Source organism: Bubalus kerabau, chromosome 7 (genome assembly GCF_029407905.1).
Source record: "Bubalus kerabau isolate K-KA32 ecotype Philippines breed swamp buffalo chromosome 7, PCC_UOA_SB_1v2, whole genome shotgun sequence".
NCBI lineage: Eukaryota > Metazoa > Chordata > Mammalia > Artiodactyla > Bovidae > Bubalus > Bubalus kerabau.
This window is the reverse complement of record NC_073630.1, coordinates 93,434,075-93,458,463: the sequence shown is the minus strand read 5'-3', so window position 1 is coordinate 93,458,463 and position 24,389 is coordinate 93,434,075. Positions and strand designations below refer to the sequence as shown.

The window sequence follows — 24,389 nt, the reverse complement described above, 5'->3', positions numbered from 1 at the left end:
ACCATAATTCTCAAAATGTTATTTCTACCAATGTTCCATTTTCTCCACGTATAAATCTTCTATCAGGTATTCAGAAATGGTAAAGAAAGTTTCCACATGCTCTTGGTTGATGAAAATGTCTGGTTCTTCAGTTTCTATTTCAGAGTCAATTGTAGAATTGTATTCATTAGTAGAATTTTAGAATGTCAGTCCAAATAGTCACCAGGTAATTCCACTAACAATAGGAGAAAGTGATGAACATAAGCATTTGAGGACTAGTGAGTCGAGCACAAAATTTTATAATCCATGCAGAAACAAAAATGTTTTGCCTATTCAAGACTCAATATCCAGATAAGTTTTCAGTCATCAGAAACTCTTTAGCTTATTCCATATTTCAAAGTTTTGTCACAAGCTTGGGATGATTTATGTTTGCCTTGGACGTTCCGTTTTCTTTTCTCTAGCTTAGACTTCAGTCACATGTTTGGGTCACCAGAGGCGCCATAACACTAATCTCATCTGAGTAGTTGACATCACATTCTTTTAGACACCATGAAAGCAGCATGTTTCAGATTTGGTCCATAGAGCTGTGGTCCAAAATCCTGGTAACAAGCATAGTGAAGAACCCAAGCATGGCCTTGCTTAGGCTGACTGTGTTGTAGGAAAGCGGACCCCTTCCAGGGCCCGAAACTGGGCTCTTGTCTAACACTCAGAAATGAAGTGTCCGAGGAGACACATGTGCTGACAAAGCAAGAGATTTTATTGGGAAAGGGCGCCCAGGTGGAGAGCAGAAGGGTAAGGGAACCCAGGAGAACTGCTCTGTCACATGGCTTGCAGTCTTGGGTTTTATGGTGATGGGATTAGTTTCTGGGTTGTCCTTAGCCAATCATTCTGACTCAGAGTCCTTCCTGGTGGTGCAAGCCTTGTTCAGCCAAGATGGATGCCAGAGAGAAGGATTCTGGGAGGTGGACGGACAGCTGGTGTTTCCTTTTGACCTTTCCCGAACTCTTCTGGTTGGTGGAGGCTTATTAGTTCCCTGTTCCTTACCAGGACCTTCTGTCGTAAAACAGCTCATGCAAATGCTTACTGTGGCGCCTGGCCAGGGTGGGCGGTTTCAGTCAGTGCGCTTCCCCTAACAACTGCATAGTTGATAATTATTGTCATGAGAATTCACATCTGACGTAGTCAGAAGCGTACAACTCAGTATCCCATAGGGAGAACAAAAACCACACAGAAGCAGCAAACCCAGAGTAGGGCTGTGAACTTGACTTCTGTCACTGTAGCTTGTTCCCTTGGCTCCCACGGTGCTTTAACGATGACAGAGTCTAAGCACCAACGTTGAAATTTATTCTCTCATTTCACCACGATCCCAACTTTCTAGTCAGCCTGGAAAGTTTTGTTGTTTCACTTGAAGATTTCAGTTTGGGGCCCACTGATTTACACCAATGCCTCATGAAAATTTCTTACAAAGGCTTCACAGTGGTCTTCCTCCGGAACAGATATTGTAAAGTGATTTCAATTTTAGATACCTAAAACAGAGCATTGGTTTCCATATGAATTTGACTGCTGTTTGTATAGCTTATTGAGAATTATATAAGTGCTCTGGTATAACAGTTGCTCTTGGTGTCCCACCTATACCCTCTTTGTCATCCCCATCCCTCAGCAGCTGTGGGTATTAATAAGGCTCATGTGCTTTGTGCTGTGCTACATCGCTCAGTCGTGTCTGACTCTCTGTGACCCTATGGACTGTAGCCCACCAGGCTCCTCTGTCCATGGGGATTCTCCAGGCAAGAATACTAGAGTGGCTTGCCATGTCCTCCTCCAGGAGATCTTCCCAAGCCAGGGATCGAACCCAGGTCTCCTGAATTGCAGGCAGATTCTTTACTGACTGAGCCACCAGGGAAGCCCAAGAATTCTGGAGTGGGTAGCCTATCCCTTCTCCAGGGGATCTTCCCGACCCAGGAATTAAACCAGGGTCTTCTGCATTGCAGACAGATTCTTTACCAGCTGAGCTTCCAGGGAAGCCCATAATAAGGCTCACAGCACCATCCTTCTTTAGAGGATTGTAGCACCATCCTTCTCTAGAGGATTGTCCTCAGCCAAGAGAGGATTTTGACTGAAGATTTCTGGGAGATTCCAAGGCCCTGTCCCTTACCCCACCAGGAGCATTCTGACATCCACACCTGATGACTCAGTACTAAAACCAAGCTCCCTCACCTCCTTAGGTTGGGTCAGAGATGCCATTCATGTTCTAGGTCTCCCTGTGGAATCAGGCTGAGGATAGATTTCAGCTAAAGCTACATCTTTGCTTCCTTTCCACTCTGCTCTAGTTTTCCTACTTCATTACAAGTTTCAGCTTTGAGTAGTCCCTTGACCAATCACTCACTCAAGAATCTCTTTCATAGTTCTTCTTCTAGGGAACTTGACCTCAGGCAGTTGTCTTATTTACACTAAAAGGTCTTACTTCCTTTTCTTTGTTTTTCCTTTCTTGATCTCTTATGCAGCTGATTTAACAGATTTTGTATTAATCGATCCACAATTGATACAACAAATTTTACTCTCTCTAAGGTGCAGTTATTAAGAAAATATTTTTTATGTTGTATAATAACTTTTGGTCATTTTAAAAATGACAACTTAGTTAACAGAGTACAGCAAAAGAAATGTATTTTTACTTTTCTTTAATGTATGTCATGTATTTTTTGACTTTTCCTTATATGTGGATTTTAGGTAAAATTACCAGTGTGGAAAGGCCAGAAATAATAATTAATAATTAATACATGAGTAATTTATACTTAGTGGATCAAATTTGTCTTCTTTAGCTTTTAGCAGTAGGCAGTATCTCCTGCATGTACCCTCAGTTGATGTCTGGGAAGAAAATGGCCCAAGTTTGTTACACACTTTCATTAATTTCATACTTATATTTGATGTGTCCATTCAACAGATATTTACTGAGCACGTACGGTGTCCCAAACACGGTATTCAGCACTCCATATAGTTGTGCACAGGACACAGTTAATCTTCACCCTTGTGGACTGACTGTCCTACTCATTTATAACTTGATGTAGACAGACAGAGATGAGGATGAAGGGAAATTGTAAATTGGAGCTATCCTATTGCAACTGCAGGTAAATCTACCTCTTGTCTGGGTTTATGAGAAGAGGCACCAAAACAAATATGCAGGAACTTGCCAGATTTACAGCCATATTTTCACTAGACAATTATATATGTCAATGCTTGGTACCTTGTAGGGGCTCAGTAAATATTTGTCAAATGAATGAGTATCTAGTGACTTCATAATTTTTTTTTCTTACCTCTTTCTTATGTAGCAGTAAAAAATAACAAGAAAACCACTTAATAGTAATCCAACGCCAATTCCAATTGCGATGTATTTTTCATAAGAATCCGCAGCATATGAAGTTAAGGTCAAATGCTCACACCTTTCTCCAGTATAACCAGTAAAACACCTTTAAAAAAAAGAAAAAATGTATAATGTTAAAACTCATGATGATAGAAACACATATGACTAATTTCAAAAAATGAAAACAATTAAATAAAAATGATTTAAAAAATATATAAACAAAAAAAAATAAAGAGGCACATACCAAATGAAAGTTGATCTATTAAAGAAGAAGAAGCCATGCATTTGATTAAAACCCCGTATTAATGCAGCTTCCCTCATTGGTAGAAGAGAAAGGTAGGACACCTCCATGAGTTGATCTAGAAAACTGTTAACCTACTCTTTCATAAGAGGATGCTGAGTAAATCAATGGTCATAAACAGTATCTCAGCTGATCTAGAACTTTATATTCCTGAAATATTTTTGCCATAGTTTCATTTCATCCTATAATCAACTCATAAAAATCTTAGAAACGTCTTTGCATGTTATTTAAAGCTGGTTTGGGATTCCCTGGTGTCTAAGAGGGTAAAGAATCTGCCTGCAGTATAGGAGACCCAGGTTCAATCCCTGGTCAGGAAGATTCCCTGGAGAAGGAAATGGCAACTCACTCCAGTATTCTTGCCCAGAGAATCTCATGGACAGAGGAGCCTGGTGGGCTATACTCTATGGGGTTGCAAAAAGTTGGACACGACTGAGCAACTAACATTTTCACTTTTCAAAAGTTGTTTTGGATTCAGTAGTTTTGAGGTGTGGCATGAGCTTCTGCATTTCTAACAAGCTCCCAGGTTACACAGATGCTGCTAATCTAGGAACCATACTTTTAAGCAGTGAGAATTAGGTAGGTTAGAAAAAGGCTCCTTAGATATTCAAATACAAAGAGAATTGGTGAATCATGTTCAGAGCATGTACCTTTTTTACTGGGTAAGATAGAGGTGTATATAAATGTACCATGTGAAACACCATGTTAAAGGAGGCATACATTCTCCTTCTCCCATCTCTAGGACTTGGGAAGTTCTTTGCAATTACCTGCAGATGGCTTTCTCCAACTCATGGTGGAATGCACAGACACCATTGATGCAGTAACTGTGGTGGTCTTCCAGGCAAGGATGTGAGAACTTCAAGGCTATGGGTACTTCTGTGTAGTCAGCTAGAAAAAGGAGACACTATATTAACAGATGAAGTGGGTCACGCTTTCATAGTAGATCCGTAACACATATACAAAAAGGCCTTTCATTTTAAGAATATTCTTTGAGTGCTCTGCCACTTGAACTATTGATTCATTCCTTTGGCAGGGTATATATACAAAGGTTAGGTTAATATCATCTAGACATATTAATAAATTAGGTGGTGGAGGTGGACTGATTATCATTCTGTTCTTTAGAAATTTCATTATAAGATATAGATACAAGTCTGCCAAAAGGTGGCAGCATTGATACTAGTCCGTATGGTATCTTAAACAAGGCTTCCCAGATGTATCCTGGATGCTAATAAATATAGAAACTTTCATATACCTGAGAAGTAAGCACTTAGGGAGATGTGGATATATGCTTGTGAGATAATGAATTTGATTTCTCTTCACTCCCCAGAGGAGTGAGATGAGAATCTGCCCTTGCTCATCTGTGGACCTTAAGTAGCTAATGGAAAGGAAATTGCTTTCCATAACTGATTTCAGAAGAGGTATTGTTATGACCCATATATGAAGCCAGAAATAATTTATGGCTCAGGCTTAACATAGCTAAGACAATACCTTTGGACGTTAATTAGAAATTTTACTCAAGAGGCATTATGAGACTGTAGGAAAAGCCATGGAGTTGGAATTAGAAAACCTGGGTTTTGATTTCTAGCTCTTAGACTCTTCAGGTGACCACACTTGGTCAAACTTTTGTGGTCAAGTGTCCAGAAGCCTTTTTATGGGAAACTTCCCTTTGGGAAGCTGTACTGCGGCAAAATACATATATTTCAGAGTGGTTATCTTTCATTTCTTGATGTATTAAAGACATATATCTATGCTGTTCTTGAGGTTTATGCAGTGGGAATGACATTTGGGTAAAATGGCATAATTTTAGTGTAGTTTAATATTTGATTCTTAAATTCTTCTCAAGCAGAATTAGTGGCATTTTACTTTTGTCATTGTTGTGAATAAACATCATATGTCCTCAACGCATAGCTTCATTTTGGTTGAGAATGCACATTACCTTAAAATTCATATTCATTTTGTTAAATGTAGCATAGTAAATCTAATTTCTCACCTTGATCATTAAGGCAGTGAGAACTTCCCATTATAAACTGTACTAGGTTTTTCCTACTTCAAGATTAACTCAGTTCAATTAACCAAGCGTGAATCAGGGCTTACTAGAAAATGTGAGAACTGAAAGAAGACATTTTTAAAAAGAGAGTAGACTAGAGACTCATCTTCCCGCTAAGGACAAGAATATTAATTATAACTTCACAAAATTATAACTTCAAAAAATTTTCCTGAGGTACTAGATTCAGATTTTTTAGATTAAACAATAAGCAGGAAACTAGAATTCCCCAATCAAGAACACAAAGGAAAACTACTGAAGTGATACATTCAATCCCTTTTCTTTCCAATATTATTGCCTGTAACTTGGCGACTACTGATTTGCAGTTCACTATTAGGGAAGAAAAACGGTGGTGATGGGCAAACTGTTACGACACTGAGAGGGAACTGTACTTCTTTAATTTCAACAGTATTATCTTCCAACAAGGATGCTTTCTCTTTGTTTAAGGGCTTGGAGACATGAAGATTTTGGCTAAAAGTTATTCTAAAAGCCGCACATTTTGTTTTTCAAATTAATACATGCTCCAAAATTCAAATGGGTAAAATATTTTAAGGAAGTTTTTAAAATATAAAATTACTGGTGAAATGAAGAATACTTAAATATTACTGTCTTTCATGTTCACAAACAAAGTATTTGACTTCATCTTCTTTTATTTGCCAGGCTCTGAGAGCAAGATATGGTGTTTCTTTTGTTGTAAATCTCAAAGCCCACCTTCCCATCAGGGAGTGATATTTGATTTGCCTGAGAATCACAGCCACCTGATACACAGGTCTTGGCAGATAACAAGCTTCCTAAATTCACCTTTAAGAGTTCAAAGAGTTTGGAAACATGCTGATGCTCAACAATGGCCAGAAACTATTTTAATAACAATAATAAAATATGTCATCACCATCAACAACAAAAATTGGGTACAAGTGGTTGGGAAATACAGCGTACACTAAAATTACAAAAAACCCCAAAGACAAACAAGAAAAAAGACGTTTCCGAAGAGAAAGTAGATTAAGGCTTCATCTGCTTGCCAGAAATTTTTTGGCTGCAAAAGCTCATAATCACAGATCAAAATATTGTTACTCATCGAGAACGTCAAAATGGGGACAAATTGCCTTTAGACATGCCTGGGTTGTTGGGAACTCGGCAGGAATCAGGCAGAAAGTGTGGCAGGTTTCACATCCAGGACTGTAACTGAAGACAACTTTCTCTCATCTGCTCCACTTCCTCCTTTTAAAAAGATGATTCTTTGCGATATATTTACCTGCCACTTCCATTTCACAATGTCCCAATAAAAGATTGTCTAATAATAAGATATATGTTTAAAAATTTCCAATGTTGCTTTTATCACAATCTAAATTTCGCTAAAACATTTAAAAAAAAAAGTCACTTGAAATACAAAAGTGTGAAGAAAAATACCTTCTGTTTTGTTAACTGTCCAGTTACTCTGCTGGGCTGTGACTGGGGGGCTTATCGTGCTGGCTGCCTCTCCAGTCACCGCTGTCATTGCTGTGTGAAGCAGGGGAAAGGCATCTTTAGCAGGCTAGCCTCCTTCAACGTACAAGCAACAGATCAAAAGTTATTCTGTCTATTCCCACATCTGTTCTATTTTTAATTCATCTACATTTGAGATCCATAACCTACTAAGGGCAGTTTTCTGACAGTTTCTCATGTATATCAATTCCATTCACTACATTACAGCTAGAGAAAATAGAATAATTGTTAAGAGAACATGAATACATTTATAAACTCACTCAATCACAAGGATACTCTCATATCATAGTGAAAATGTCTCAACTGCTCTTCAGTTGTATAGAACAAACAATATAGAGATCTCAGAAAAAAAAGGTATCAAAATATATTAAGAGAGGAATGTGTCAAAAGATTACATAAGAAACTAAATGAATCCACGGATTCCTTGCTTGGATCTTTGTCATAAAGAACAATTGCTAAAAGCCAACTTCTCACTCACACAGAGAAAGCAAATCCTGTTCACATTTTACAATGACACAACATTAACACAATAAAAAGAAATGACCTACCATTGATCAAGAGATAGACTGACATTGGAACCCCGAAATCCATTTCCTGCACTTGTTAATAGTATCTTGCTCTTATCCTCCTAGACCGATGGGTGGAAGGTTTTTATTGAGCTCTCTCAGAGGCTTTCTTGCATTTATATTTCATGAAGCGTCATCTGGCAGTTCTTAGCAATCAAAAAAATATGTCCTTCTGGCAGCAGCATGAAGCCTTGGGGCGTTCGTGCACTTGTTCAGGATACCTGTGTTATCTGGTAGTGTGATCAAGTTTTTCTTTTGAAACACTGGTTTCCTGTTACCTGTGGGCATAATCATGCTTGTGAATGTACTTAAAACAACAAAAAAGAACTGAATTCAGGTAAAGCTCCCTTGGTGTAAACAGAATGGTTCTCGCTCCTAAGCTGCTAGCCATCCATGCAGGATTCCAAGAAAGGGGACTTTTAATATATCCAAACCAGGAAACATCTTAACCTGTTAATAAAAGAAATATCCCTGAAGCTGCAGTTATTTACACTACTTTTTTAGGACAGATTGGGTTGCACTGTAAATCAAGATATTTTGTTATTTAGTGGCAGGAGAGAACAATTAAATGTGCATAAAAGTAAAGGCTTAATATTCCATTTTAGTTTTTGCTACTTAGTTTTAGTATTTCAAGTTTTGTAAAAATAATTATTTTTAAGAGTATAACATTTACCTTTATGTCATTTTTGCCACTTAATATTTTTCTGAGTAAATGGAATGGCTACCAAGCTCTAGGAACTACAGTTCTTAAAAATGTGCCCCAGTGATTAGGCTGGTAAAACACCAAAATACTAATAACAATAATAATATCATCTCCAATAAGATGAAATTAAAATATTTAAATTTGGTACATCTAATGAATAGAAAGTTTTAAGTTTAATATAACATTCACATTTTTTTTGCTATTCATCTACTTGAGACTTCCTTGGTGGCTCAGATGGTAAAGTGTCTGCCTACAATGAGGGAGACGTGGGTTCGATCCCTGGGTCGGGAAGATCCTCTGGAGAAGGAAATGGCAACCCACTCCAGTACTCTTGCCTGAAAAACCTCACGGATGGAAGAGCCTGGTAGGCTACAGTCCATGGGGTTGCAAAGAGTCGGACACAACTGAGCGACTTCACCTTACCTATCTACTTACGATTATTAAAGTATCATTTTTAAGGTCAAAACATGTAATTATTGCTATTACTTTTTGTGACAATTGGAGCTTCCATAAAGTCTCACTTGCCCAATTTATAATAAAATAATTTATAAATATGTTTTGCTGAGGTGTTAAAGTTTTCTACCAAGAATTTCAATTGCTCATATTTTCTGTACCTTGAAAACTTGTAGAAGTCGGGATAGGTTGTCATTTGCATCACGTCCATCCAGCAAATTCAGTTTACCAGAAAGGATCCTTTTCACTATTCAAATATAAACTTGGCTTTAGAAATCACACAAGAATGAGCTTGTTGAACTCATTATAACTTGGGCAATCGCTTACCACAAGAGTCATCCTTTTAAAGTTAAAGAATATATAGGACTTGGCTTACTTTAATGTGCCTACACAGTTCATATTTCTACTTTTTGAAGTTTTCTTTTTAACTGTTATTAGGACAATTTCTGGATATGATTTTTCCTAAGCAAATAATATTTGAATTATAAGTTATATAATCACTTTCTGTGCCATTGGTGAGAATTTAAGAAGAAATAATTTACAAAGGATTAAATAAACCACAACCAATTGCAGTTTCAGGAGGAAGATGCTAGGAATAATGTTAAATACCTTTATTCCAAAGACTGGGACATAGTACAACAACATCTTTGTAGTAACTGTTAACTGGTACTTAACAGTGCTTTGCATTTTGCAGAAGGTTTTCACACACATCTCAAATTTGTCTTCAGTAATCCTGCCTGGCCCCAACAAATCCAATGCCTAATATATAGTGCATACTCAATCTATCTTGAGTGAAGAAAGCAATAAACAACAGGTCTTGTTTTAATTCCCATATAACAAATAAAGAATGAAGACTCAAAAGAAATTAAGTGACTTGCCAGAGGACACACCCTAGAGTTGGGACTTGAATCTGTTCAGGATTCCAGGTCACGCGTCCTTTCCATTTCCCCAGCTGCGTCCTCTGGTAGGAGTCAGTATACTGACCTTTAAGGAATTCACATTATCTCCTAAAATCAAGATTTAAGTAAATTACCTTTACCATAAGAATCTAAACATTAAATGAACCGTGGCTTCTGCACATATTTGGACTGAGAGAAGTGCACCGCTGTCTCTCTAAATGTTTCTCCACTCTGGTGAACTAAGCCACATAATATCATTATAATATCAATATAAACTCATCTACCACCTGAGCCTATGAAAATAGCTCCAAGTTATCCTTTGTTTCTTTTCCTCTAGGACTCATCCTGATGGATTCCACGTACACTCTAAGTAGGAAATCTCCAATGTTCATGTCTTCAGTCCTCTCATCAGGGAGTCCCTCAGCAATTCTGAAGAATGGGGATGGTGGGTATTTGTATTCTTGATGCATGTTAGAATGAGAAAGAAAGTGAAGAGCTACAATGCCCGTCTATCATTTTTCCCTCTGACCATTTTTACTGTCTTTTTAATTTATTCATCTCTCTCTGCTGCTACTGCTAAGTCGCTTCAGTCGTGTCCGACTCTGTGCAACCCCAGAGATGGCAGCCCACCAGGCTCACCCGTCCCTGGGATTCTCCAGGCAAGAACACTGGAGTGGGTTGCCACTTCCTTCTCCAATGCATGAAAGTGAAACGTGAAAGTGAAGTCGCTCAGCCGTGTCTGACTCTTAGCAACCCCATGGACTGCAGCCTACTTGGCTCCTCTGTCCATGGGATTTTCCAGGCAAGAGTACTGGAGTGGGGTGCCATCGCCTTCTCCGTCATCTCTCTCTAGTCATAAGCAACTCTGGAAGTGCCTTCTCTTCCCGCCCCTCCCCCTTAAGTTTATTTTTTCCTTCCCTCTCCCACTTACAGTTTCTTTTCCTCTCTTCATCTCTTTGCTCCTCTCCTATCCTTCCATTTTTTCTTTCTCACTTGCTCTTTGACTAAAAGTCACAATTTGTTTTTGGACATTTGCAGGAAAGTGTCACCAGCACATTGCTTATCTTTCTCTAAACTTAATCTGTAATTCTCATGAATTCAGCTGTCACCCATTCAATCATAAACTACTTTATGCCCCTAACATCCAATATTTGTAAGACAAGTAGACAAATCATACATGGACTCTGACCTCAAGGAACTAGAGTGAGTCAAGGAAAATATATACTTAACTACAATGCTGGGTAGAGATAGATGACTGCCATGAATGTGTACATAAATGAGTATGAGAGTTCAGAGGTGGGACTTAGTCAAAGTCTCACAGCATTTCTCTTGGATGAGTTTCATTTGAAGTGAATCTTAAATAGCAAGTAGAATTTAGAAATATAATGATAAGAGAAAGGATTCTAGGTGGCAGGGAGGTGGGCACTGAGGGGATAGAGTGATAGAAAAGAGAGTGGGTTCTGGCTCATATTACCCAACAGACCTTTCTTTGAATTTCAGTTCTACCTTTCCTACCCATTTGGCCTTGGCTGAGACTTTTTCATAACCTCATGGGTTGATTTCCTCATATATCAAATGCAAAACGTCAGTAACAACAACCTCAAAAATGTCAAACATATAGCACACTCTCAGTTAAGGATAGCTATTACTATTGAACAAAATTAGAAAGATGCAGGGTGTATACAGTGGTCAAAAAGGCTAGGAATTTAGTGGTTAACACACAGTCAGTTCAGTTCAGTTCAGTCGCTCAGTCGTGTCCGACTCTTTGCAACCCCATGAATTGCAGCACGCCAGGCCTTCCTGTCCATCACCAACTGCTGGAGTTCACCCAAACTCATGCCCATCGAGTCGGTGATGCCATCCAGCCATCTCATCCTCTGTCGCCCCCTTCTCCTCCTGCCCCCAATCCCTCCCAGCATCAGAGTCTTTTCTAATGAGTTAACTCTTCACACGAGGTGGCCAAAGTACTGGAGTTTCAGCTTTAGCATCATTACTGTGTCTTAAATTTTCACCACTAGCCATAATTTATTTTCAATCCCGAGTGATATTATGTTAGGACTTTGATTTATGTATTATGTCATCACTGCAAACACAACATGTCTTCAACTGAACATATTCTCTCTCCTCCAAATCAGCTCCTCTTTACAACTTTCTCATGATAATCAGTGATAACATCCTCCAGGCTTCAACTTCCATGTTCTATCACTGACTAACTGTAGTCCAAATTCTGATTTATCCAGGCTTTTTCTAATCCAGTTCTGCTATTATTCAGCTATATTTCCACCACTCTGCAACATGCATTTTTCACTTCAGTCTGACTGTTGCCCTTGATTTCGTATGTATTTGCTAAGCTCATTCTCACCTCCATGTCTTCATGTTATTATTCAGTCCTCACTAGTCCTTCAGGGTCCTTTTTACAGATACTTGTAGGAGAAGGGAACTTGTACAAATCTCCTTCACAAGACAATCATATATCTATCTTTTATAGACCCCAAATAATATCCATAAATAAAGTTATGATACTGATGAACCAACTTCATTTCCTTTATGTGTTAACAAAGTCTTCCTTCTTGACCAAACTTTAGCTAGGCTCCTCTGAATCCTTCTCTTAACCAGGCATCGAATTAGACTATTGAGCTCAGTTTTAGCAAAGAAATCTGTTGTTAGTTTGTAGAGAATACCCCTGCCCTGCTCCTTGTCCTCTTGCCATATCTGATTAAATTCCTCCTCTCCCACCCTTTATATTGACCTAACTTTTGGACAGGGAGGCCTGGTGTGCTGCGATTCATGGGGTCGCAAAGAGTCGGACACGACTGAGCGACTGAACTGAACTGAACTTTAACCAGAATCCTGGTGAGGTAGTTTAACAAAAGTCCTTCCAGCCTTGATATCTAATCAAGTTCTCTTAGTAATTTTTCATCTACTGATCCCCTCACTCTTTTCATTGCCTATAAATCCATTGATGTCTCAGCTATATGTGGAGTTGATTTCAATCTCTTCTATTGTGATAGTCTTGACCCCACTGCAATAGTCATTGTTCGTTTTGGGAATTTGGGGCACTTAAATATTAATGAGGGCCTTTCTAACATGTTTGCTTGGGATCTTTGATTTTAAACTACCATGAAGCGGCTTCCCAGGTGGCTGAGTGGTAAAGAATCCACTCGCCAATTCAGGAGACACAGGTTCAATGCCTGGTCCAAGAAGATCTCACATGCTGCCCCACAACTACTGAACCTATCCCGGGAGCTGAAACTACTGAAGCCTGCCCGCCCCAGAACCCATGCTCTGCAACAAGAGAAGCCCCTGCAGTGAGAAGCCCCTGCACTGCAACAAAGAGTAGCTCCCACTCGCCGCAACTAGAGAAAAGCCTGTGCAGCAACGAAGATCCAACACAGCCAAAAATAAATAAAGAAACTACTATCAAGGTTATCAGACCAAGATCAGTGTGGAATGGGCTACAGAACATTTTCTTTCCTTTTTGAGACATTTGTACATCTCCCCAGCGTGCTGTGAAGAAATAGATAACGAGTATATGAACAAGGAAACTTCTAGCTTAGGAAAAAAGAAGACATGTATTTCTTTCCAAACTGATTTTATTATACAGTTGAAATACTATTAATTATAAACATCTAGTCTATTTTCACACAAATGATTAAGAGTACACACTAATAAAGACATGCATTGGGTAAGAATCATTATTGGTACATTAACACACTGGGATTTGGGCATGACAACAATACCATTATGTGCCTAGGGTAGTCTCAAATAGCCTTCAACTGACAGGCACATGTATTTTCTAATTTAAATTGTGTTAAAAACATGGCATCTACTGTGAGAACCAAATGCCATAAGAGAAAAGAACTGTGGGCAAAAAGCAGAAGGTTTTTAGTCATATCCTAAGGAGTAGCTGTGGCACATTGTGTCATATTTTGCTATTAGAGTTCTACATTTGTGGAATGTATTATTCAAATATGTTTGTAGGAGAACAAAGAAGTTACATGTAAGCCTAACATATTCTTATTGAATTTTTACTGTCAAGTAGTCATTCACAATTTGAAATAATCAATACCTTTCCAAGTAGCATGGCATTTTTGGGGTTCCTTGCACATTTTTCTTTCCTTGAATGGAGCATAATTTTTCATTAGTATGCCTTGGGGAGTACATTTGGGAAGTATATGAGATCAAAATTTTATGCTTAATATTTTATCTTTCTTTTAGCAAGTAAGCTCTTTTGCTCTTTCTCAGCATACAATATGGGCTTCCCACGTAGCTCAGTCAGTAAAGCATCTGCCTTCAATGCAGGAGACCTGGGTTCAATTCCTGCATTGGGAAAGTTCCCCGGAGAAGGAAATGGCAACCCACTTCAGTATTCTTGCCTGGAGAATCCCATGGGCAGAGGAACATGACGGCAGGCTACAGTTAATGGATCACAAGAGTCGGACACAACTTAGCTCTATCTTTCAGCATACAATATAGACTATAAAATATATATAAAATTGAGGACGATTATGGCAAAATCTAAATTACATTTTACAAAGGAGCTTATTTGGCTGACAACGTGTTTGTTGAAGACACACAATTTGTGATTTTGTGTCAAAAATATATGCATTTCTTATGAGCCCTTTATTGTTTTAACATTATGAACAAATATTATTCACAAAACAAGCAATTGTTACCAAAGTGTCATTGCAGTTGTTTTCTTTTTTCCTAAAACTCAAAATCCATTCAAAATATTCTAGTAAATATTAGCAGGAAATGCATAAGATTGTGTGAATCATCTGATCCACCATGATTCTACCCATGAAAAAATAAATACAATGTAGAAATAGCTTTGTAGTAAAATATAAAGATTTTTGCCTTTTGTCAAATAAATACGCAGCATGACTTCAGCTTGCTTTATTCCCTCACGTGATCTAGTAAATGACTTTTTTAGCTGCCAAAAGGGTGTTCTTGAGAAGCATTGCCACCGTCACGGGTCCCACGCCTCCCGGAACTGGAGTGATAAAGCTAGCCTTCTTCTTAACAGCTGATGGAGGAAACAGAAAAATTTCTTATTTTTTCCCAGAATTTCATATCTTTAAACATATGGAACTGTTAAAACTGTAAAAACTGAAGTGAATATTTTAAAACTTAAGAGTTTATCTGCACAAAAATGGAGTCAAATCCAGCAGCACCAAACCTAAAGTAGTTGGAAAGCTTTCAACAACAGGAGCGACTTACAGAGAAAAGGTAGAAACAAAGCAAGAAAACCACTTATTAGTTATAGCTTTAATGCCCAGCTTTATAGCCTAGTTGGCTGTTTGTGATAGGTTGTCCTTAGCTTTCAATTTTGTAACCTTGAGGCATTTCCAGACCTAGATTTTGATTTGCTTATGTAGACAGCTGGGGCATTAGAGCCACCTCAGTCCAAGGGTTTCTTTGTTTAATTAACAGAATACACTGAATTTTTCTACATTACATGTATAGCTCTAGCATCCCCAAATAATTTTTACAATGAAGCAGACTATAACACACATACACACACTTCTGTATATGATATTGAATGTGTATAGAAAAAACATGAGGCCAACACTGTAGCATAAAACTTCATGCAGCTCAGTTAGTGTTACATGATGAAAATCTAACCTACTGTATAGCACAGGGAACTCTGCTCAATATTATGTGGCAGCATGGATGGGATGGAAGTTTGGGGAATAATAGATACATGTAAAGGTATGGCTGAGTCCCTTTGCTGTACGCCTGAAACTCACAACATTGTTAGTTGACTATTCTCCAATACAAAATAAAAAGTTTAATAAAAGAAAATCTGTAACCCATGATTGATTCAGTTCAGTTCAGTCACTCAGCTGTGTCTGACTCTTTGCGACCCCATGGACTGCAGCACGCCAGGCTTCCCAGTCCATCACCAACTCCCGGAGCTTGTTCAAATTCGTGTCTATCAAGTTGGTGATGCCATCCAACCATCTCATCCTTTGTCGTTCTCTTATCCTTTTGCCTTCAATCTTTCCCAGCACCAGGGTCTTTTCTATGAGTCACTTCTTTGCATCAGGTGGCCAAAGTATTGGAGCTTCAACTTCAGCATCAGTCCTTCCAATGAATATTCAGGACTGATTTCCTTTAGGATTGACTGGTTTGATCTCCTTGCAGTCCAAGGGACTCTCAAGAGACTTCTCCAACACCACAGTTCAAAGCATCAATTCTGTGGCATTCAGGATTCTTTATGGTCCAACTCTTACTTCATGGCTAATAGGTGGGGAAACAATGGAAACAGTGAGAGACTTTATTTTGGGGGGCTCCAAAATCACTGCAGATGGTGACTGTAGCCATGAAATTAAAAGACACTTGCTCCTCAGAAGGAAAGCTGTGACCAACCTAGACAGCATATTAAAAAGCAGAGACATTACTTTGTCAACAAAGGTCCATCTAGTCAAAGCTATGGTTTTTCCAGTAGTCATGTATGGATGTGAGAGTTGGACTATAAAGAAAGCTGAGCACCAAAGAATTGATGCTTTTGAACTGTGGTGTTGGAGAAGACTCTTGAGAGTCCCTTGGACTGCAAGATCCAACCAGTCCATCCTAAGGGAAATCAGTCCTGAACATTCATTGGAAGGACTGATGCTGAAGCTGAACTCCAATACTTTGGCCACCTGATGGAAGAACCGACTCATTGGAAAAGACTCTGATGTGGGAAAGATTGAAGGATGGAGGAGAAAGGGACGACAGAGGATGAGATGGTTGGATGTTTGAGCAAGCTCTGGGAGATAGTAAAGGATAGGGAAGCCTGGTGTACTGCAGTCCATGGGGTTGCAAAGAGCTGGACACGACTGAACGACTGAACTAAACTGAGCTCACATCCATACATGACTACTTTGACTAGACGGTGGACCTTTGTTAGTAAAGTAATGTCTCTGCTTTAATATGCTATCCAGGTTTGTCATAGCTTTTCTTCCAAGGAGCAAGCATCTTTTAATTTCATGGCTGCAGTCACCATCTGCAGTGATCTTGGAGTCCAAGAAAAATAAAATCTCTCACTCTTTCCATTGTTTCCCCATCTATCTGCCATGGAGTGATGGGACTGGATGTCATGATCTTCGTTTTTTGAATGTTGAGTTTTAAGCCAGCTTTTTCACTCTTCTCTTTCACTTTCCTCAAGAGGCTCTTTAGTTCTTCTTTGTTTTCTGCCATAAGAGTGGTGTCATCTGTATATCTGAGGTTATTGACATTTCTCCCCGAAATCTTTATTGCAGCCTGAGTTTCATTCAGTCTGGCATTTTGCATGATGTACTCTGCATATAAACTAAATAAACAGGGTGACCATCATACAGCCTTGATGTACTCCTTTCCCAATTTGGAACCGGTCCATTGTTCTGTATCCCGTTCTAACTGTTGCTTCTTGACCTGCATACAGATTTCTCAGGAGGCAGGTAAAGTGGTCTAGTATTCCCATGTCTTGAAGGATTTTCCACAGTTTGTTGTGATCCACACAGTCAAAGGCTTTGGTGTAATCAATAAAGCAGAAGTAAATGTTTTTCTGGAACTCTCTTGCTTTTTCTATGATCCAGCAGATGTCGGCAATTTGATCTCTGGTTCCTCTGCCTTTTCTAAATCCAGCTTGAACATCTGGAAGTTCTTGGTTCACGTACTGGTGAAGCCTGGCTTGGAGAATTTTGAGCATTACTTTGCTAGCATGTGAGATGAGTGCAACTGTGTGGTAGTTCGAACATTCTTTGGTATTGTCTTTCTTTGGGATTGGAATGATAACTGATCTTTTCCAGTGATTGACTCAATTATGTGTAATTCCAGTTAACTATTTCTAAAATACATGATATTAGTCTCTAAAGGGAAGACAGGATACAAACAGTTTAGTACCATCCGTTAAATTAAAATAGTCTTGCCAGGCTTTTCTGTCCATGGAATTCTCCAGGCAAGTATACTGTAGTGGTGAATCATTCCCTCCTCCAGGGGATCTTCCTGACTTAGGGATTGAACCCTGGTCTCCTGAATTATAGGCAGATTCTTTACTGTCTGAACCATCAGGAAAGCCTTGTTATAACAATAGCATCATGTATATGTGGATAATACATTCCAGTGCAAGTCTAATAAAAACATTAAAGATATTAAAATTAACTGAGCAAATACACATAGTCCTGTTCTAAGGTATGAATAAAGATTTCTTCTTCAGTGAATATACTCAAAGAAAATTACAGAGAATTTTTAGCAAGTTATATTTAAGAATGTTCTCACACCCACAATATTACAGGTGAATGGCTTTATGAATTGACCTACTGGTTCAGTGTTTCACCGTGTGAATAAGAAAAATGAAGTTTTCCCAGGTAACTCTTTTAATACAAAGTTAGCATACAGAATACTTTAATGCATACTCTGACCTCATTAGTCACATGCTATTTAGATATATTGCCTTTTAAAAGTTTATACTTAGATGCTTCTACAAACATGAAATCAGTAGATGTTTTTGAAATCTTAATTAAGCATTACTTTTGTACAATTTACATTGCCTTTTTGAAATATGGTTTGTAAAATTTGCATTTATCTTAAGTGTATTAGTATACTGTAATTTTTTACTCATATGTGTGTGTGTGTGCTCAGTCATGTCTGACTCTGCGACTCCATGGACTGTAGCCTGCAAGGTGTCTCTGTCTATGGGTTTTCCAGCCAAGAATACTGGAGTGCATTGCTATTTCCTACTCCAGGGAATCTTTCCAACCCAGGGATCTAACTCATTTCTCCTATGTCTCCTGTATTGGCATGCAGATCCTTTACCACTAGCTCCACCTGGGCCTTTTAATCATAGGAAAATCAAAGGAATAACATTCTTTTACTTGAAGAAAAGTCCAGATAAGCTTGAAGACATCACACACCAAAAAAGCCCGCTAGTGTACATCATGAATCGTCTCATGGTATATAACAAAGAAAGGATAAGAGTATTATGATTTGGGAGATAATATTTTGTTTTTCCAAAATGTGCCTCTATACAGGAAGCATGTCCTTTCCTGGCCATAATTCAATCCAATGTACTCTATTCTGCAGAAACACTAGGCTGTGTCAACAGTCAGTTCACAAATCAATATGAATTCTCAGTCCTTACTTCCTTTGCTCTTGTTATTCCTTCCACCTGGAATATACTGCTACCTTTTCCAAATAAACAACCCCTTTTATTTATTATTCTTTTAAAGCCAATAAAATGTTACCTGTTCATAATTTTTCTCAAAAAGTCTCCCCCCTCAACATTAAATTAAAAGTGTTACCTTCTATGTTTCCAGTCACTTTTTACCAAACTCTGTTATGAAATTTAGCACAGTGTGCTGTTCCCTTAATTAGACCCTGGCCCCTAGAAGGCAGAAACTGTCTTTGGGGTGACTGTTGTTTTTCTTAATCTTAGAACTTCTCCATGCACAGGTGAGGCATTCAGTAAGTTATGAAAGCATGAAGTAAGTAGTTGTTGAAATTTAAAATCTAAAATCAGTTTGCAGAAATGTGTCCGTGTTTTTGACTGGATATAGACAGCATCAAAACAATTTAGTTCAAGTTAATTTACTGAATTCTCAAGCTACATAAGTAGCTGGAGGGTGACATAAGCTAACTTGATGGTATCAACGGTGCCTTCCAGGACCTTTTCCATAGGATTAGAGAAAAATGTCTTTAAAAATTGCATCAGCTCTCTAGAAGAAATGTACTGTACTGCTATTATTTATACTGATAGCATGTAAAATCATATATTTGTAAAGCACTGACTTTGAAATATTAATACATAAAAATAGAATACTACTGCATAATGTGATACATTAAGAATCAAGATCAAAGTAAATATTCAATGGAAAACAAAATGGTTTATTTCATAGTTAAAAGATAGAAGCAGACAAAATTGGGAATCCATTCTGGGTATACAATCATTTTTTTATATAATTTGGTTTTCAACTTTGAAAAGTGAAGTGGCTTGAAATCATTTTTATATGGAAAAATAGTAATAACCATAGGCAGTATCCATTGAATACTTACTATTTGCCAAGAATTGCAGACACATCATTTTAATAATTGATATTTAATTATCATTTCAATAGCTGAAGAAAGTGGCTTACTGAACTTAAAATGACTTATCATTCTCTAATATGGTAGAGACATTATTCACAGTCAGGCTTGAATCATTTTATGGTTCCATAATTCCACCTCATCCCAATGCAACTGTATTACCATGACCTGAACAAGTGGAAAAGCTCCAAGAAAGGCTCATGTGCCCCAAATCAACTCAGTTTTCTCAAAGGGTTAAGAGGATATTAAGAAAAAAGAAACAAAAAGGAGAAAGTTCTGATATAGTAATTTACCTCCAATTTTACTGTGAGTACTCAGAGTTCATCATCTTTGAATTATGTCAGCACTTAAATTTCAGCTGGCTTAGCAGCCTGAGTTGCTTTCTTTCTTGGGTGAAATTCAGATCAGATAAACCACTGGTCTGCTCAGGTGTTATGACCCTCCTCTTTGAAATTATGTTTTTCACAACATGCTTACTATTGCATTCTTTTGCTAAAAAAGTGAGGCTTGAGGTGGAGGAATAGGGAATGAGAATGAGCTGTCACATGAAATAATACCTGCCTGAAACGTGTGGCTCTATGTCTGCTGTCCTGCACACTTTACTATGCAAACCAACATGTATCTGTCCTGTCCTATCACTTCATAGAATCAAGACTATGTGATGGGTAATGGATCTTCACCTGTCTTGGGTGAGGACTTCTCTGGACTTCCATGAGCATTTAGTTGTGTCAACAGAGCCTTGTAAATTATCACTAGGCAGAATTTTACGACATCACTGTGAACACATTTGGTTTTATTCAAATACTTATTTCAGATATTTTTATCTTTGACATAACTAGTCAGGTATTAAAATAGAATTTGTACAGAGTCATGAGAGGCAGATTGTGTTGAATTTGATTTAAAAAATATAAGATCTCTATTGCTTTTGATTGGATTTTAATTAGGATCTATGTCTGAGAAAGAACTGCTAAGTTTTGCTGCTGCTGGCTAATGTTAATGTATTCTTTTTCTATTTATATAAGGACCAGGGTATGGAAGTAAGTGATTTCTCAAGAAATATGAGGAATTATCACTGGCAAATGCCAATGGGTACAGATGCCAATGCTTAAAAGAAATTCTCTTAGTCTAATTACTTTGCATAACTATTTCAAGGCTGTCCTAAGTGACATGTTTGTGAAAAGAGTTAAGTTCAATACTTGTCTGATGCTCTGAAAAGCATTTTCCCCAATCATGTTTGAGAAAGAGTAAGTTAACAAGCATTACATCACCAGAATAACTTCTCATTGACTGGTCTTTCCCTGAGGGCAAACAGGGTTTGCACCTGTTTGCAGAAGATGATGCTATTAAAGATTAATCCTATTATGTGTGAGAAAAGGTGTTCTATATGCTCCATTGAAAAGAATTACAGAAGAATTTTAAGGCAGTAATTTCATTCATAAACTTATTTACTGTGAGGCAGTATGTTTGTGTTTTAAGGAAAATACTAAAATTCTGTACATATGGGAATCAGGAATTAGATCTTGATTGATATTGATGCTTTCATGAGAGACTTTTATGAACAGATGCCACAAAACCATGATTAGATTAAATTTCATAAAGTCAGTATGATTTTACAGATACTGAAACTGACAATGGAGGCAAGTAAAAGAATCCTCAAATCCTGTTGTTACTTGTATGGAACTTACTTTAGGGAATGAGATTTAGATGGAAATGACTTGATGATTTTAAAGCAGTTTCCTAAAAATAAGAATATTTTGAGGAAAGGTGACAATCGTCATGATAATTTATTTGAATGACTTCTTTCTAAACTGTTGACTCTGCAAAATATATTCTATAATTTCCTTAATAATAATGCCTATCAGCAAAATTCAGACACTAGAGAGCGTGTGTCCAGTTGTTTAGAAATAAAAGAGCAAAGAGCTCACAAATTAAAATCAGTCATTCTGGACACAAGATTTGCCTTTGTACATACTATTCTCTTTGACATACCATTCCTGCACTTCTCCATCCAATGAATATTTATTCTTCCTTTTCAGATCTGGCTAAATGCTACTTCCTTTGTGGTGCTTACTAACTCCCCAGCTACATTAACTATTCATTTATTGATCCATGAAATTTACTAGCATGGTTTTCAATTTGTCATCATAGAGTAGGTTGGAATCTCCTGAGAACTGTAGTCAAATTAAATATGCCTCCTCCCACCTCATGATTCCAGTACGCACCACTGAGAATCACCACTGAAATGAGAGCTGTTTCTAATGAGGGTAGGGAATGTTATACATATACACATATGTGGAGGAGATTTAAATGTGGTTAGAATCCACTGCTTCAATGAAGATTACTTCATGTGGTGGCCTCCGACTTTCCAGTCAAGTCCCAGCCACCCCCAGTGTAACACCTGAATGCCTCATTGGTCAAAGCAAGTCACATGGTCAAGCTCAAATTTAAAGGTTTAGAATAGGAAGAATCACCAAGTCACACTGCCAAGAGGATGTGCCCATGAGGCAAGAAGACACGTGCAGTCATTTTTTATAATCTACTGTAATAAGTCTCTTGGATTTCAGTCTCTACCTTATTAGCCATATAACCTGCTGCCAGATTTATTCTTTAAAACATAGATTAGATCACTTCAGCTTATAAACATCTGTTGAATTTTGACTGTCTTTAGCCACCCAGCTAGCTCAGTTGGTAGACTGCCTTTAGGATAAAATATCAATTCTTTGTCATGTCAGCTAGGATCTTTTATGATCCAGCCCTACATCCTTGTCTTGCATTTCCGAACCACTGCATATTTTCTGAACTCCATTATTCACTGTTCCAACACATGCTCAAAACTCCCCAGAGAGATTTACCAAAAAAGTTTCTTGAGAAAGACAGCCATTGTCACTATCCCTTGGAACTTATAGTCTAGTTGGGCGATTTATATTATAAATATAATTACCTACATAATAATTGAGCTAAGGCTATGATATGTTCTACAAACAAAATGCTTACTGTACAGTGACTGTGTTGGGAGGACCTAACTGAGGTTGAGCATATGAGTATCTCTGCCAAGTCAAGAAATCAGAGGATGAATCAAACTTTTCCAGGTGAAATGGAGAGGTAGGGAATAAACAGTGTTCTTGATTGGGGAACAACGTTTGTGATGAGGTAGAAATAAGATTTCCCCCAGGCAGAAAATGGCATGAATTCTTGGAAACACTACAAGAATGTCAGTGGGGTTGACATGTAGAAGTGAAGGGAAGAGTTTCAGGAGATGATATGGAGGAGTCTAGCTCATATAGAGCCTAGCAGATAATGATACAAATTTGAGGCATTAACCTAAGATCACTGGTTAAGCATTTTATTTTTATTTATTGACATACAGTTGATTTACAATGTGTTAATCACTGCTGTACAGTGATACATTTATATATGCTCTTTTTTTACGTAGTCTTTTCCATTATGGATTATCATAGGATGTTGTATACAGCTGTCTGTGCTATACAGTAGGACCTTGTTGTTTATAACGTATTTTTAAAACTTTGAAAAAATAATATTCTGATGCAGGATAAGTCAAATGGGGAAAACTGCCTATTCTGTGTATATTTTTCTAATGGGATGAGCTTATCATCTGGGCCAGAGAAGTGAGAACACCAAAGAAGCAACATAAAGGTAAACTTGCTAAGATGGGAATAAATTCTGGTTCTTGTGAGAGCACTTCAAAGAGGAACAGAAACCATACTGGGGTCAGAGAATATTTGTAAAGTGACAGAAAAGCTTCAAGATTTTATGAATGTCTGAGGGAGTAAGAAAGAAGGAAAGAATGCAGTGCAAATACCAGGAATAATAAAAGCAAAGGAACTTTGGACCTGGCAACAAAGCCGATGCAATGGAGGAGCTCAAAAAAGTGCATTATGACTGAAGCACACGGTGCAAGCAGAGAATAGACAGAGAAGAGGCTAGGAAGGTGGTCGTGGGCTGCATGACCATTAAGTGAAGGGTCGTGACAGCTGTAGATACTGTGTTCAAGATGAATAAGCTTTTGAAAAAATTTCTTTTGTGAATAAACCTAGGCATTTATGTATTTAAGAATAACCAGCTTTTCAAAGTGAGAAATTGGAGAGAAAAATGTATGGTGGTTTAGTCACTAAGTCGTGTCTGACTCTTGTGACCCCATGGACGGTAGCCCGCCAGGCTCCTCTGTCCATGGCATTTTCCAGGCAAGGATACTGGAGTGGATTGCCATTTCCTTCCCCAGGGGATCTTCACCCAGGGATTGAACCCCAATCTCCTGCATTGCAGGCAGATTCTGTATACTGCTAAATAATTTTCAGAAGAAAATTAAAATAAAGGAGAAATCCAAGTTTTATTTTCATAAAGTTTTAGGTTCTTGAATGCTATTCAATTATTTTTCAAGAAATCCCTTTTCAGTATGAAATATGTGTTTAATCTGCTATGCTTCCTTTTCTCCAATATGTAGACATCTACTCTTTATCATGTTATTGTTTTCAAATTTCTAAAGGGAAGAATTAACACAGGTTTGGCTTGACATAATTTCCATCATTTCTTACTTGAAGTCAA

General features: G+C 37.9%; 2 protein-coding genes across 5 annotated transcripts in view; both read right to left on the bottom strand.

The window, feature by feature from the left end:
- Window positions 1–1,102: 1,102 nt before the first annotated feature.
- EPGN (epithelial mitogen) lies at window positions 1,103–7,749 on the bottom strand. Of its 3 annotated transcripts, XM_055587499.1 has the most exons (5): window positions 7,707–7,749; window positions 7,111–7,173; window positions 4,400–4,520; window positions 3,414–3,440; window positions 1,103–1,505 (listed from the first exon to the last, which is right to left on the bottom strand). In XM_055587499.1, the coding sequence occupies exons 1-5, from the start codon at window positions 7,747–7,749 to the stop codon at window positions 1,451–1,453; spliced, it is 309 nt and encodes a 102-aa protein (XP_055443474.1). In that variant the 3' UTR covers window positions 1,103–1,450. The 3 variants fall into 3 exon arrangements, with proteins under 3 accessions (XP_055443474.1, XP_055443472.1, XP_055443475.1); XM_055587497.1 differs by lacking the exon at window positions 3,414–3,440 and having other exon boundaries at window positions 7,084–7,173; XM_055587500.1 differs by lacking the exon at window positions 3,414–3,440.
- Window positions 7,750–13,417: 5,668 nt separating this feature from the next.
- The window catches only part of MTHFD2L (methylenetetrahydrofolate dehydrogenase (NADP+ dependent) 2 like), a 140,669-nt gene continuing 129,697 nt past the window's right edge, over window positions 13,418–24,389 (bottom strand). For both annotated transcript variants that reach the window (XM_055588796.1, XM_055588797.1), the window contains one exon: window positions 13,418–14,805. In XM_055588796.1, coding sequence (XP_055444771.1) covers window positions 14,693–14,805 — 113 coding nt within the window. In that variant the 3' untranslated portion in view covers window positions 13,418–14,692. The remainder of the gene's footprint in view (window positions 14,806–24,389) is intronic.

Coding starts and splice junctions, on each gene's coding strand:
- EPGN (XM_055587497.1), bottom strand. CDS start 7,749: ATGGATTTCGGGGTTCCAATGTCAGTCTATCTCTTGATCAATG. Junction 4,521..7,083: donor GACAGTTAACAAAACAGAAG/GTATTTTTCTTC, acceptor TCCTTTTTCTAG/CTGACTACACAGAAGTACCC. Junction 1,506..4,399: donor TTGGAGAAAGCCATCTGCAG/GTAATTGCAAAG, acceptor GCTCTGTTTTAG/GTATCTAAAATTGAAATCAC.